Here is a 13,478-nt window from a genome sequence, read left to right as displayed (position 1 = left end):
AAAGAGTCCATTATAATATGCAATTAGATTTCTACAACCATAATCCTGTATATTTTTTAAATACGGTCATCAGCACCTTTAAATGATTGTATTTCTGAGGCCTTTCCTTGTTCATTACATTAGAATCTACTAAATAAATAATATATATACCTCAGAGGCAGACGGCGGCAACTACCATATTCTCAATTTTTTTCAAAGAGCAAAAAAACAATTTATATTTTTGATGAATGCCTATAACTAATAAGAACTAAAAACATAAACAAAAGGCGATCATCTTTTTGGTAAATTTAATTCATTAAAGCACTGTTAGAATATTTAAAAAAAATTAAACGTTTAATTGAATTTAGAATATAAACTAAATTATTATTAAAATAAGCAGTAATGATTAGCATCATATTGCCTCTTACGCGAAAATAGCCCATCATTCCGACACATTGTCTTGATCCCAAAGTCAACCGACAAGAACTTGGCAATCATTTAGTTAGATAGTCACCAAGATTGACTGTAGGACATTTTTATCAATTATTAAAAATGGTTTCATCTTAATTATTCTGTCAAAAACTCATTTCTGAAAAAAATGGAGTTGCATTAATCTGCTTCCGAAGAACAGGAATAACGTTATGGAATTTATATTCAATCGTGAATTTATCATAAATTTCACAAATTTATATAAGTAATATTACACTGAAACTGCCACAATGATGAAAGAAAATGTCTATGACGAGGATTATACATTTTTTTATTTTACGATTTTTAGTTGTTTGAAAATCTGCCCCGAAAATATACTCCGAAATTATGGTCTATGTATACAAAGGTAAATAATCATTAGGTATTTTTTAAACATCGTTAGTTATTTTTTAAACAAAATACTATTACTAAGTAGATAATGCAAAAGTTAAAAGCATTAACCCTACAGAATGCACCCAGATCAGTGATGGCGAGCCTGTGACACTAGTGTCACGCGAGATAATTTTTCATGGCACGCGAATGTTTTATTTTAAAAAGAGAAAAAACCTACAATAATTTAATAATGTACAAGAAAGTTTTGCAAATAAATTAATGTTCCTATAAGTAAGTATATAATATTAAAAAATGATATCGACAGAGCAATGCGTGTTTTCTTCGGTGTTTAATATTATTTTTACCAATCGACGAAAGTCAGGCAAAAATGACAGATAAAAATATTCAACCAACAATGATGACAACTTGATGAAATTTATCGTCAGCCATTCAAATATAAACAGCTGCTTATTATTTTACCTCAAACATAATCGCTAAAAACGGAAAACCGCTTAGTGATAGGGAATATTATAATAATATGAAAGAAGCGTTGCTAAAATGCTTCCACGATCTCCTTGAAATTTTGAAAACAAGGAAAAAGTTATTCAACGAATAAAAAAATAGTTTTCGGCTAGAAACACGGTGAAAATATAATTTGAGAACTTAATTATAATCTTTAAACTATTTTTAATAGCATTCTTAAAAACCGGTTTTCATCTTTTTCTCATGAAAAACTGCTCGGTGTGTCAGACAGTCGAAAAATTATAAGTAATAGGGAAATTTTGGCCGGCGTACGTAAAAAGGTTCGCCAACCCTGATCAAGATAATACTATTAAACCTATTTGTCTCCAAAAAAGGGGTTTTCAAACTGGGTTCACTCCTATAATTCTGTTTAATATAATATTTCTTTTATTGTGTTAACTCTCAATTCATGGTAGAAATTTGTATTATTGATTTAATTTAATAAAATGCAATTTTTTATCGTACTGACTAGACTAGCCACTGAGTGGACGAAACTGGTCGCAGTTATAAAGGTTCATCTGATTGGGTCATCGACATATTTAATATACATATTAAATTCTGTTCATTTCTACATATTAAGTCATAATTTGTGTTATGCTAATAATTATTTAATTTATAAATAATATATATAATAGATTTAATGATTTATTTTCTTCCAAACTCAATAATTACCCAGTATAACCTAACTAAAAAAATACGTCATCCAACAGGATTCGCGCCCAGACGCGTTATTGGCAATCGGCTTTTATATTTTAAATCAAAGTAGGTATTGAATTATCGATTTCGGGATCACTCCAGTGTTTTATATTATATTTTGCTGATATTTTTGTTTGGCTAGGTATAATGAATCTGGACGAATCCACTGGATGGCCCTGCCCTTAGATTATTAGCCGATGAGTTAGGCATTTTTCGAAATTCTTGTCCTATTAAAAATATTTTAATGCTATTATAATATTTTGTATGATTTTCATGAAAATGACCAATCATTTTTAACCCCTGACTAATGATGTAGTTAGATTAGATTATTTTTAAATACCTGGGGCCTTAGCGCGTACCCAGGTATTTCCACGGGTAAATTAAAAATAATTACCTATCACAAACATCGGCTTCCTAGTGATTTATATAATAGGTATTATATATTTCGACGTAGTTACACAAACAAATACAACTCGTAAAAAATAAATAAAATAAAATCGAGTTGGCTTGAAAAACAGCCTTGGTCAGGTGACAGGTGGTGGTATTGACTTTTGTTGTCAAAGAGGATATATATTTATTAAGTTTACACTGTTACTTATTCCAATTCTTTATACTATTTTTGTTATATTAGGTATACGTATTCATATTCTGACAGTAAATTTGGACCTTTTTGACATTTTCATTTTTTGTGACATTTTCTTCAGAAATAATATTTATCTTCTTCTTCTTACTATGCCATCCCCTAGCGGAGGTCGGACACCATCAAGGTAATATTAGCTTTGTCGTCTGCTACCTGGAATAGTTCAGTGGAGCTGCACTCGTACTAATCACGGAGGTTTTTAAGCCAAGAAATGCGGCGCCGTCCTCTGCTACGCTTACCATTAATCTTTCCTTGAATGACAAGTTGGGGAATACTGTACTTTTGTCCTCTCATAATGTAGCCGAGGTACTGTAGTTTCCTGGTTTTGATACTACGTAGAACTTCGTGGTCCTTCCCTATTCGAGTAAGAACTTCAACATTTGTCACCCGGTCAGTCCAAGAAATTTTGAGGATGCGTCTATACAGCCACATCTCGAAAGCTTCAAAACTCCGTGACATCTCTTAGTATAGTGTCTATAATAATGTTTATAATAATGTATTATTGTTAGCTATACTATCTATCTTTCAACAAAAATATGTATTGATGAAATACACATGTAAATTAAAGGTGAAATTTTTAACATATGAACATTTCGACTTAAATTAATATCTACTTCACTTTACTCCAGTTATTTTTAAAATAATGTAAAAAAATATACCACACTATGAAAAAATATTCATTTACCTATGCACCATGCTGAATTTTTTAAGTCAACTTTTCTTGAAATTCATCTAATGTGAGTTAGCGCGTTTTTTATAAAATACGTTTAGTAATAAAAATGGAATAAGCAATTTTAAGTCGAAGATACCTACTACCTATTTCAAACGATGGTGTATTAATAATAATATACACCTACATACAAATCCGCTTTGTCAACATAATATATAATAAAGTAGGTACTGAATACGGTATAGTTTGCTAATTATTATAGACTTATTCTATTTATTACGTATACGGCGTGATTAATATAAATTGCACCTAATTATTAAAGATCGATTGACCAACACATTTCAAACAATAATATAATATAAAAATTAGGTATGTGGGTACCTTTCAAGTGGTTTACCTACTTATATTGTTTGTAATTTCATAATCTTCAAAAGACTTATTTAGGGATTATGTACACATATAAAATTCAATTATAATAACATGAAATCGAAAAAACGCCGAAAGATATTATTTTAACCAACCAATTCATTATTAATATTTGCTTTTTTTTAAAATATGAATAGGTAGGTAAACACAATAAACCACTTAATTATGCACATCTTCAAGTTCTGACGAGGAAAGAATTCTTTTCTTTTTATAAACAGCATAAAGCATCTACTATATATTATCATCCTAAGAGATTTTGGAAAATTCACTCACAGCTCATTTAAGCGACATTTTATTGTTATTTTTACATCTTTACTTCAAAATGTGCGCTACCGATTCATCTACCGTTTGAATTGACTACATTTCAGAAATTTTCAATGATTTTACAGGTACTTGACGTTTATATCCGATATTTTCTTACATACCGTATACAATTCGCCATACTTCTTTTAACATACAGCAGAATGACGTCTTCGTCGCTTAAGACCTTCTAATCCCTTATTTGACAAACGGATTCGATTATTTTTATTCAAATATCGTAATGTAGGCATTGGCGCACTTTTTTCCGGTGAAAAAACTATAATCTTGGTACAATTTACTACGTATAATATCTTTTGACAGCGGGGTACGCCACTGACGGCCATTTCATAGATAACGTGATATTCCAAATTTGAATTTTTTTAAATACTTTGTGGCTGTTCACTCAATCTTTTTTTATTGAATAATTACCTAGGCTACTAATTTCCATCGATCAGATAGTCATATTAAACTAACAAAGTTGCCATTGCAAACAATAAAAGAAATTAATACGAATTGCTATAGTCATCAAAATGTGTGATATTGTATAATATCTACCTATTTTTATCGTCCCTATCATCATCAATCTTGACCTATCTATTGCTGGATGAAGGCCTCCTCAGCCTTATTCTACTCCTTACTTACACATGAATTGCTATATTTATCAAAATCAGTGATATTATATTATTATCTACCTATCTTTATATTAATGCCATTATTATCACAAGCCTCAATAAATCCACTGCTGGATGAAGGCCTCTCTACGTTGATTGTATTCTTGACAGTATTGAATTCCTAATGCTATTTATCTACATATTCATATCGTCATCATAATCATCATCAACCAGGATCAATCCACTGCTGGATGAAGAGTTCCGCAACCTGATTCTACTACTATCAAAATCGGTGATATTATGTTTATCTACATATTTATATCGTCATTATCATTATCATTATCATCGACCTGAACCAATCCACTGCTTAATAAAGACCTCCCTAGCCTGATTCTACTCCTTTCTGTCATATGAATTGCTGTATTTATCAAAATCGGTGATATTATATTTATTTACATATTCATATCGTCATTATCATCATTATCATCATCATCATCGTCGACCTGAAACAATCCACTGCTTAATAAAGACCTCGCTAGCCTGATTCTACACCTTTCTGTCATATGAATTTATGTATTTATCAAAATCGGTAATATTACATTTATCTACATATTCATAACGTCATCATCATCAACCAGGATCAATTCACTGCTGGATGAAGAGTTCCGCAACCTAATTCTACTACTATATTATACCTATTTCTATCGTCCGTATCATCATTGACCTGAACTCATCTACTGCTGGATAAAGGCCTCCCATGCCTGATTCTACTCCTTTCTGTCATTTGAATTGCTGTATTTATCAAAATCGGTGATATTATATTATATCTATATATATTTCCATTATCATTATGAGCCTGAATCAATCCACCGGTGGATGAAGGCCTCTCTAAGTTGTTTGAATTTCTGTCGGTCATATGAATTGCTATATTTATCAAAATTGCTGATATTATATTTGCCCATTCATAATATCGTCATTATCATCATCAACCAAGATTAATCCACTGCTGGATGAAGGTTATCTCAACCTAATTCTACTCTTCTTGGTCATATAAACTGCAATATTTTTTTAAATTTCTGATTTTATATACCTACCCATTTATATCGTCATTATTGTTATCAACCTGTATCAATCCACTGCTGGATGAAGGCCTTTTTAGGCTGATTCCACATCTTTAGGTCTTATCAATTCCTATTCTTATCAGATATAATATGTATTGCTTCATTATTATCAACATTTGTCTCGATATGAATATCCCGCACCGGGAAACTATATTGTTAAAGGTTTATTTTTAAATCAAAATATGATTTTTTAAATGTTATTCTATGTTTCCAAGCATTTATTTTTTATAGACAATGAAACAAAATAATGTTTAAATTTATTTTTATGCTGCTAACCTTTTTTTATTATGTAAATGGGACCCGAAAGAGATTAATATTCGCGTTATATTGGATCGCTATTAATGATAATCACGATTGAGATGTATAATTATTTATCATATTTAAATGCACATACCTACACATATATTGTAGTAAAATTAAAATAACAGTGGTATCAATCGGCGATTGCCAGCTGTTCTGTTAGGCTTAGCAGTCTGAAATGGTGTCAGATGATATTGAGAAGGCCAGACTCCAGAATAGACTACGCACATGACTCCAAATTTGTATTGGCAGTGACGACATGCAGATCGTAAAACTGACAAATCAGATAAATTTTCAGTTGTCTGACGTGAATGAAAATCCATCCCGAAGGGAAAACTATGGCGCCGTCTATACACACTTTACAATTATTATATTAAAATCCAACACCAAGTCACTATGACGAAAAGCTGTCTGCAAGACCTAGCGAGACAGACTGGCGAGAGCCAGCTGGCTCAGCTAGTAAGTAATAATTATTATTAATCATAATAAAAATACGTTAAGCGCAAAATATATTAGGTACAACCACTAAGTAGATAGAAGCATATTAAAGTGTCGCGTCTACTTTTTCTACGAAGTCGTTACGTAGGTCTTTTCCTTTGCGCATTTTATTCAGCCGTGCGGCGTCCAATCTCCCGGAGGCCAGTTGGGCCGGTGTCAAATTGGGTCGGCGCCCGATTGTACCGGCGTCCGATCGTCCCGGAGGCCAATTGGGTCGGTATCCGATTGTACCGGCGGCCAATTACTGGAGGCCAATCGGCGGAGGCCAGTTCGCGGTGCCAAATCGTCCCATTCCCAGCTGCGCCTGGGTATAGAGAGCGTGGATTTAGTTGAGGACATGGAGAGGATAGGAAGGGAAAGAATGCGGCAGAGCATGAGACGCGGGGACAGGATCGTGAGAGCTTGACATACCCCTAAACCTGAGTTACCTGTCGGACTGCATTTTTCATTCGGTATCCGCTATAATTAGGAATACAAGAAGATAATTTGGGCGCCACTCTATGAAGTGCGTAGAGACAATTAATGGATAATAAATAAAACGCGGGTAATAGATTTTAACAGATGTATAATTTAATATAAGATATTAAACAAGCAGGCGAGTAATAAAGTATAAAAATGGTTGTGTGATTAGTTAAGAACGAGCACCTGCTATAAAATGATTAGTTAACGATAATTCAAATAGAAAAGTTAGTTCGGTGGACCGTTTCGTAAATAAATTATTGAAAATACAGACATCAACAATCGCTTTGGGCCCATCTTCCGTCCAAAGCGGAACTGCGCGTGATCTTCCATCGCGGAACGTCAGGGTTTGAGGGCCATGTTCATCGGCGGAACATCGGGGTCCGTGGGAGATGTTTTTCTGTCGGATGCCAGAGACTGAGAGCCATGTTCTTCGGCGGGACAACAGGGTCCGCGGGAGATGTTCTTCTGTCGGATGCCAGAGACTGAAAGCCATGTTCATCAGCGGGACAACAGGGTCCGCGGGAGATGTTCTTCGGTCGGATGCAAGAGACTGAGAGAGCGATGTTGCTCCGTCTTCAAGGTAAAAAGTGTGCCCGCCGGAAATATTCCAACGAATCTTTTTGAACTTCTCGACGCGCGCATGCGTCCTTATGTTGCCTTTTGCGTGGAGTTGCCAGCATAAAAGTGTGGCCATGTAATAACATGACACATCATAACATGAATACGAGACATTCCAACTTTAGGCAAAAACTACACGATTATTTATTTTATTTAAGTAATATAGGTTCATAAGTATTCTACCCTCATACACCTTGTTTGAGGAGCAGCTATCGTTTTTCTAAATAGGACACTGCACTGATTTAACATGAATGATCTGTAGAAATCGTTTTAGAAAAGGTTCAGATTGTTTTTTTTGTATAATTACAAAAAGACTTAAACTTGAATAAAATATATCGCCAACTAATAGCATTGATTATAATAAACATAACCATTAATTACTGATCTAAGTACTGATGTTACACTGATAACAGATTCGAATCAACATACTTCTTAATTTGAGAATAAAAGATCATCTAAATTCTAAATAAAAAGTTATATGTACGCCTACATAAGATGTGATTTTTTTGTGATTAAAATAGATGGGTTATAGCAATATTTGTCACAGAAGTATATTTTTTACGAGAATGTAACGATTTGTTAGATTTAAGGCTATTAGATCAGACACATGAGAAAATTAACTGATCTCTTATCAGAATGCGTCGCTTTGTGTCTTTTCAGCTGCGTAGATTGTTTACATGAGTAATCACATTGATTACATTTAAATGGCTTTTCACCAGAATGAGTCATTTTGTGTTTTTTCAGATTACTAGATGATACACAAGTGTATTCACAGTGGTCACATTGAAATGGCTTTTCCCCAGAATGAGTCATTTTGTGTGTTTTCATTGTACTAGATGATATACAAGAGTATTCACAGTGGTCACATTTAAATGGCTTTTCCCCAGAATGAGTCATTTTGTGCGTTTTCATTGTACTAGATTGTAAACAAGCGTAATCACAGTGGTCACATTTAAATGGCTTTTCACCACAATGAGTCATTTTGTGCCTTTTCATTACCTCCGATTGGTTACAAGAGTAATCACAATGGTCGCATTTAAATGGCTTTTCACCTAAATGACCTAATTTGTGTACTTTCATATGACGAGATTTTTTAGATGAGTAGTCACATTTGGCACATTTAAATGGCTTTTTGCCAAAATGACTCATTTTGTGCCTTTTCATCTTACTAGATGTTATACAAGAGTAATTACACTGGGTACATTTACATGGCTTTTCACCAGAATAATTCATTATTTTAAGATTTTTGAAATAAGATACAATGCCTTTGTAATTTTCCGTTTTATTTGCTATTGATTTTTCATGACACGCTTTGTGAAGTTTCAATAGAGATAACGATGCAAAAAAATCATAGCAAAAACTGCACACAAAATTTACCTTATTAAACGATTTTTTTTCTAGCTTTATTACGGCTAACAATAATTTGGGGTCTGTGACGTCAGATTGTGTGTGCTTATGTTTAGCAGTGCGACTGCCTATATTCGTGATCGTTTCATATACTCCCAATTCTTTTTTAATGTCTTGATAGTCAATCTGTATTTCATCGTATGGCTCATGTACTTCTAAGAGCCTTTCTGGCAATCCGAGACTAGCGGAATATGGCATGGCAGTAGTTGCAGGAATCAGCTAAAAGAACGTGGAGTATTTTGCATTAAACAATATATGTAGGTATATCAAAAAACAATATGAAAAAAAAATCACACGCCTTAAAGATATGTAAGAATATTTAAATAGAGAGAGGGTAGAATTTAGAGAAAGAATGGGTGTGTTGAAAAGTTATATCAGTATGTTTATTTGAAATAAATACGCATGGATCCTAAATATATAATTTCAGACGAAAGCTTATGTTCCCACCACTACACATATTATTATTATCCGATGCAGATTTCTAAGGTATGCGTAAGACTTAAAGATATCACTTGTACGGAATCTGGCTACATGTATTCACTTGACCTAATGGGGATTCATGATAAAACACCAGTCTCCCATTTATTTTTATGAAACAATAGTAATCGGGGCCCAGTGGCGAAGGTTGGAGGTAGGCTATTAACTTCAGACATAAAAATAGAGCACATAAACTTTGTCAGTCATACGTAATTATTTTCATTGAAATAAGACTACAGTTTATAAGTGGTAAAATTATTACATACATTTTAACGTTTCCGGAAGTTACCATAATATACCTCGTGCGAAAAGGAAAAAATATATCTTGTATTCACATTCCCTGAATCCGTAGTTCAGCCAATTAATAAAACATTAGATTCCTAATAATAACAAAGAGCACGTCACATATTGACAAATATTCCAATAGCTTTCACGTTTGTGGAAGTAACCATATCATCTACATTTATGACCTAACATCTCGCGTGAAAAGAAAAAGTTAACCTTTTTTTTTGATTTTACCGAGGTTTTCACTGCGACTCACTGTCATATCGCCTCTTCTCTTCTAGAAGGGGATCCGTCGATCAGGTCCTCACTTCTATTTTGTTAAATAACTTCACAATTTTGCCTAGCTCTTCCGTATTACCCACCGCCAGGACACCCTTCAATTCGTCGACATTCTCATAGATATCCGCAATTCACAGCTGTACTCTGAATTTCATATTTGGGGCATTGCAGTGCTATATGTACAATGTCCTCTAAAACATGACATTCATCGCAGAGCTCCGATTCGCTTCTTCCCATGAGGACATCAAATCTTTTGCCCACGGTGTGCCCTGTTCTTAGCCTCAGTATTAACTTAAGCTCATTCCTCGTCAAAGAAAACTCTACAAACCAGGGCACCTCTCGTGGTGATGGTAGAATAGACTTACTCTATTTCCCCTTTTCTAATGATGCCCTATGATGAAAATCTATCCACATACTATGGCACATTTTCTTTATAGCCTCATTCCAGTCCAGGTTTTCTGGTATCCACTGATATGGTACCCCTGAATGGCCGGCTTCCTTTGCCAGATCGTCTGCCCTTTCATTGCCCTCAATGACCATGTGCGATGGGATCCATTGAAGGCATTTTCTCCTCCTCTATTTTTCTTGGCGTCGATCTGGTCAAGGATGTGGTATGCTATGGTTTTACTGTAATGTGAGCGAGTTGCTGCGGCAAGATGTTGAAAGCGCTTTTGGAGTCTGTTAAAATGACAGCGGATTACGCCGAGAAATCATCGCTTATAGTGTATTTAATTGCTTCGTTTATCGCGATGTGTTCCGCCGTCATTATTGGTATTGCTGGGTTTAGCTTCCAGCTCTTGTTAATGCCTACTTCTGGTATCATAAGAGCTGCTCCTGCTCTATTCTGATCTTTGAATCCATTTGTATAAAGGTGGCTCAATTCTGCGTACCTCTATGTCAGCATTTTTTGACGCGCTCTCTTGCTTTATCGGATATTATGCTCCGTTTTGGTTTGTCTATTCCTTTGACCTCTAGTTTGATAACAGAGCTGAGGTCGTAGGTACCAACTGGCCTCCTCAGCGACTACATACCTAGGCATTTTGTATTTAATACCTCCCAACTTTCTGTGGCTTTACGGATTCCTACCAGTAGTGGGAGCTTTATTTTCTCATAGTGTGTATTGCTTTCCACGAGCTCGTATAGAAGTTTCATTTTGTCAATATGGGGTTATCTATTATAGATTTCCACTTCATCTATGTCTTGGTAGCCAGTGCCCATCTCCTGACATTCAGTTGAGGTACGCTGAGTTCCGCTTGTAGCACGTGAATGGGCGTTGTCCTGAAAAATCGTCCACATATTCTTAATGCTTTGGACTGGATGCTGTCTAGCCTCACCAAATTAGTTTCGGCAGCGGAGTGGTAAAACATGCTCCCGTAATCTAATCGGATTCAAATGAGTGCTGTGTATAATCTTCTCATATGAATAGGGTGTACGCCCCACCCACCTCCCGCCAGTACTTTGAGTATGTTCAGAGGTTGTGTCAGGCTATTCGCGCAATGACTAATATGATGCTTCCACGTTAGTCTATAGTCCAGGTTCATACCTAAAAATTTATAAGTGTCTACTCTTTCTATTATAGTTCCGTCGATTTTTAAATTAAGCTGGTTTTGTCTCTCGCCTCTGGCAAAAAGTACCACCTTAGTTTTGTTGGGAGCTACTTTGAGGCCTCGAGTTTCCAATATTAATTTCATTTCGTCAAGACTCTTCTGCATTAACCTTTGACATTCATCTACTTTTTTCCCGAACAAAAAAGTGCGAAATCATCAGCATATTGTACAATGTTGACACTTGTTATTAGCTTTAATATGTCAGTTGTAAGAATGTTGAATAGTAATGGGGATAGGGGGTCTCCTCGAGGAAGGCCTCTTGAGCATACCTTACTCTTATTTTCATTATTAATGCACATGGCTATTTTTCTTTCATTTAAATACTGCTTAAGATATTTAGTGATCTTCCCACCGATTCCCCATTCATTCAACACCCTTGACACTTCTTTCACATGCACATTATTATACGCATCCTGGATGTCCAGGAACGTTGTCAGAGTTACTTCGTTTTTGATCTGTGCTGCATTGATGTCTAGTACTAGGTTGCCTATGTTCTCCAAAGTCGACTTTTGCCTTCTGAATCCCGTAGTATTGTGATGAAATAGTTGTTTTTTCTTTGCAAACCATTCGATTCTTCTCGCAATCATCTGGTTGAACGTTTTGCACATGCATGATATGAATGCAATTGGTGTGACTGACGACACTAGGGTAGGGTCTCGCCCTGGTTTTAAGATTGAGATAATCATCGTTTCCTTTCATTGCCTAGGGACTTTGCCGGTTTCCATGATTAAGTTGAATATCTCCACTAGTTTATTTTTTCGGTCTCTGGCAGCTGAGCAATCATGGAATATGAAACTTCGTCCATGCCGGGGGCAGTGTCTTTATTTTTGGTTACTGATCTCAGTTCCGCCACTGTAAGAATTTCATTCATTGTATCATTAGGATTATATGTTTCCTGTTCTGCGATTTCTTCCTTCGTTTCGTCACTTTTACTTGCTAGTTGTTGAAGGAGAAGTGACGCCATGCTTTCATACAGTTGATTTTTGAATTTGTTTCCCGATTTGCCCTTCATCCAACTCATTTTTCTCCACATTTCTGAGTAGGAACTAGTTGACGGAGTCACAAAATGCTTTCCAACTTTCTTTTTTTGCTTTTAGGATTGCTTTTCGAGTTGTGGCTTGCTTTTTCTTAAGTTCTAGGTAGTTTTCTGTTGAACTGATTTTTTTGAAGAGAGTGTAGGCAAGCCCTTTCTCAGCGATTGTTTTTGAAACTTCGGAGTTCCACCATGGTTTTGGTCTAAAGTTTGGGTGACTGCATACTTTGAGTCTCGGAATACTTGAATTAGCCCCATTATTCAATATTGCCTCCAATTATCAACTTGTACATTTCTGGTAGGTTCTGTAAGTCTGTCTATGTCATTTAAGATAATTTCTCGATATTGTTCCTAGTTTGCTTTAGGGTAATTTCTTCTTGGGATAATTTCTGTTTGGCATTGATTTTCTACAAACTCGAAGATAATGGGTAAGTGGTCACTGCCCATCGTATCGGAGTCTATTTTCCATTCGGTTTCCAGTACCAACTGAATGGAGATAAATGTTATATTCGGTGCCGCCCCTCTCTGATTTGGAGGGGCGACCCTGGTACTTTGTCCATTGTTAATCGCTACTAAGTCAGAGTCAAGGCATACGTCTGCGACATCCTCTTCTCTTGCGTCTCGAAGTGTATGATCCCATATTGGGTGGTTTGCATTGAAATCCCCGCCCATAATTGATCCCTCTATCCATATCAGTACTATTACCAAATCAATACGTCCGATCCCCATCAGGTGTTAACGGTTGT

At 35.3% G+C, this 13,478-nt stretch overlaps 3 protein-coding genes across 7 annotated transcripts in view; 1 reads left to right on the top strand and 2 right to left on the bottom strand.

Annotated features, from left to right (window-relative positions):
* Positions 1–7,512, top strand: part of LOC147076099 (uncharacterized) — a 23,781-nt gene extending 16,269 nt beyond the window's left edge. Inside the window, exon 4 of the mRNA XM_085941566.1 lies at positions 7,438–7,512. Within this exon, the coding sequence (XP_085797692.1) occupies positions 7,438–7,512 (75 nt within the window). The remainder of the gene's footprint in view (positions 1–7,437) is intronic.
* The window catches only part of LOC147076097 (uncharacterized), an 833,775-nt gene that overhangs the window by 789,012 nt on the left and 31,285 nt on the right, over positions 1–13,478 (bottom strand). The window lies entirely within an intron of this gene.
* Positions 6,864–13,478, bottom strand: part of LOC147076098 (uncharacterized) — an 18,743-nt gene continuing 12,128 nt past the window's right edge. For 2 of the 4 annotated variants that reach the window (XM_085941628.1, XM_085941629.1), the window contains exon 5: positions 7,119–9,270. In XM_085941628.1, coding sequence (XP_085797754.1) covers positions 8,239–9,270 — 1,032 coding nt within the window. In that variant the 3' untranslated portion in view covers positions 7,119–8,238. Of the gene's footprint in view, positions 9,271–13,478 lie in introns of all 4 variants that reach the window. The other 2 variants (XM_085941630.1, XM_085941632.1) reach the window with 2 other exon arrangements.

This window comes from Rhyacophila brunnea, unplaced genomic scaffold (assembly GCF_057557595.1).
Source record: "Rhyacophila brunnea isolate RB1 unplaced genomic scaffold, BYU_Rbru_1.0 scaffold_13, whole genome shotgun sequence".
In the NCBI taxonomy this organism is placed as follows: Eukaryota; Metazoa; Arthropoda; class Insecta; order Trichoptera; family Rhyacophilidae; genus Rhyacophila; species Rhyacophila brunnea.
Note: the sequence above shows the minus strand (reverse complement) of the source record. Positions and strands in the feature narration are given on the sequence as shown.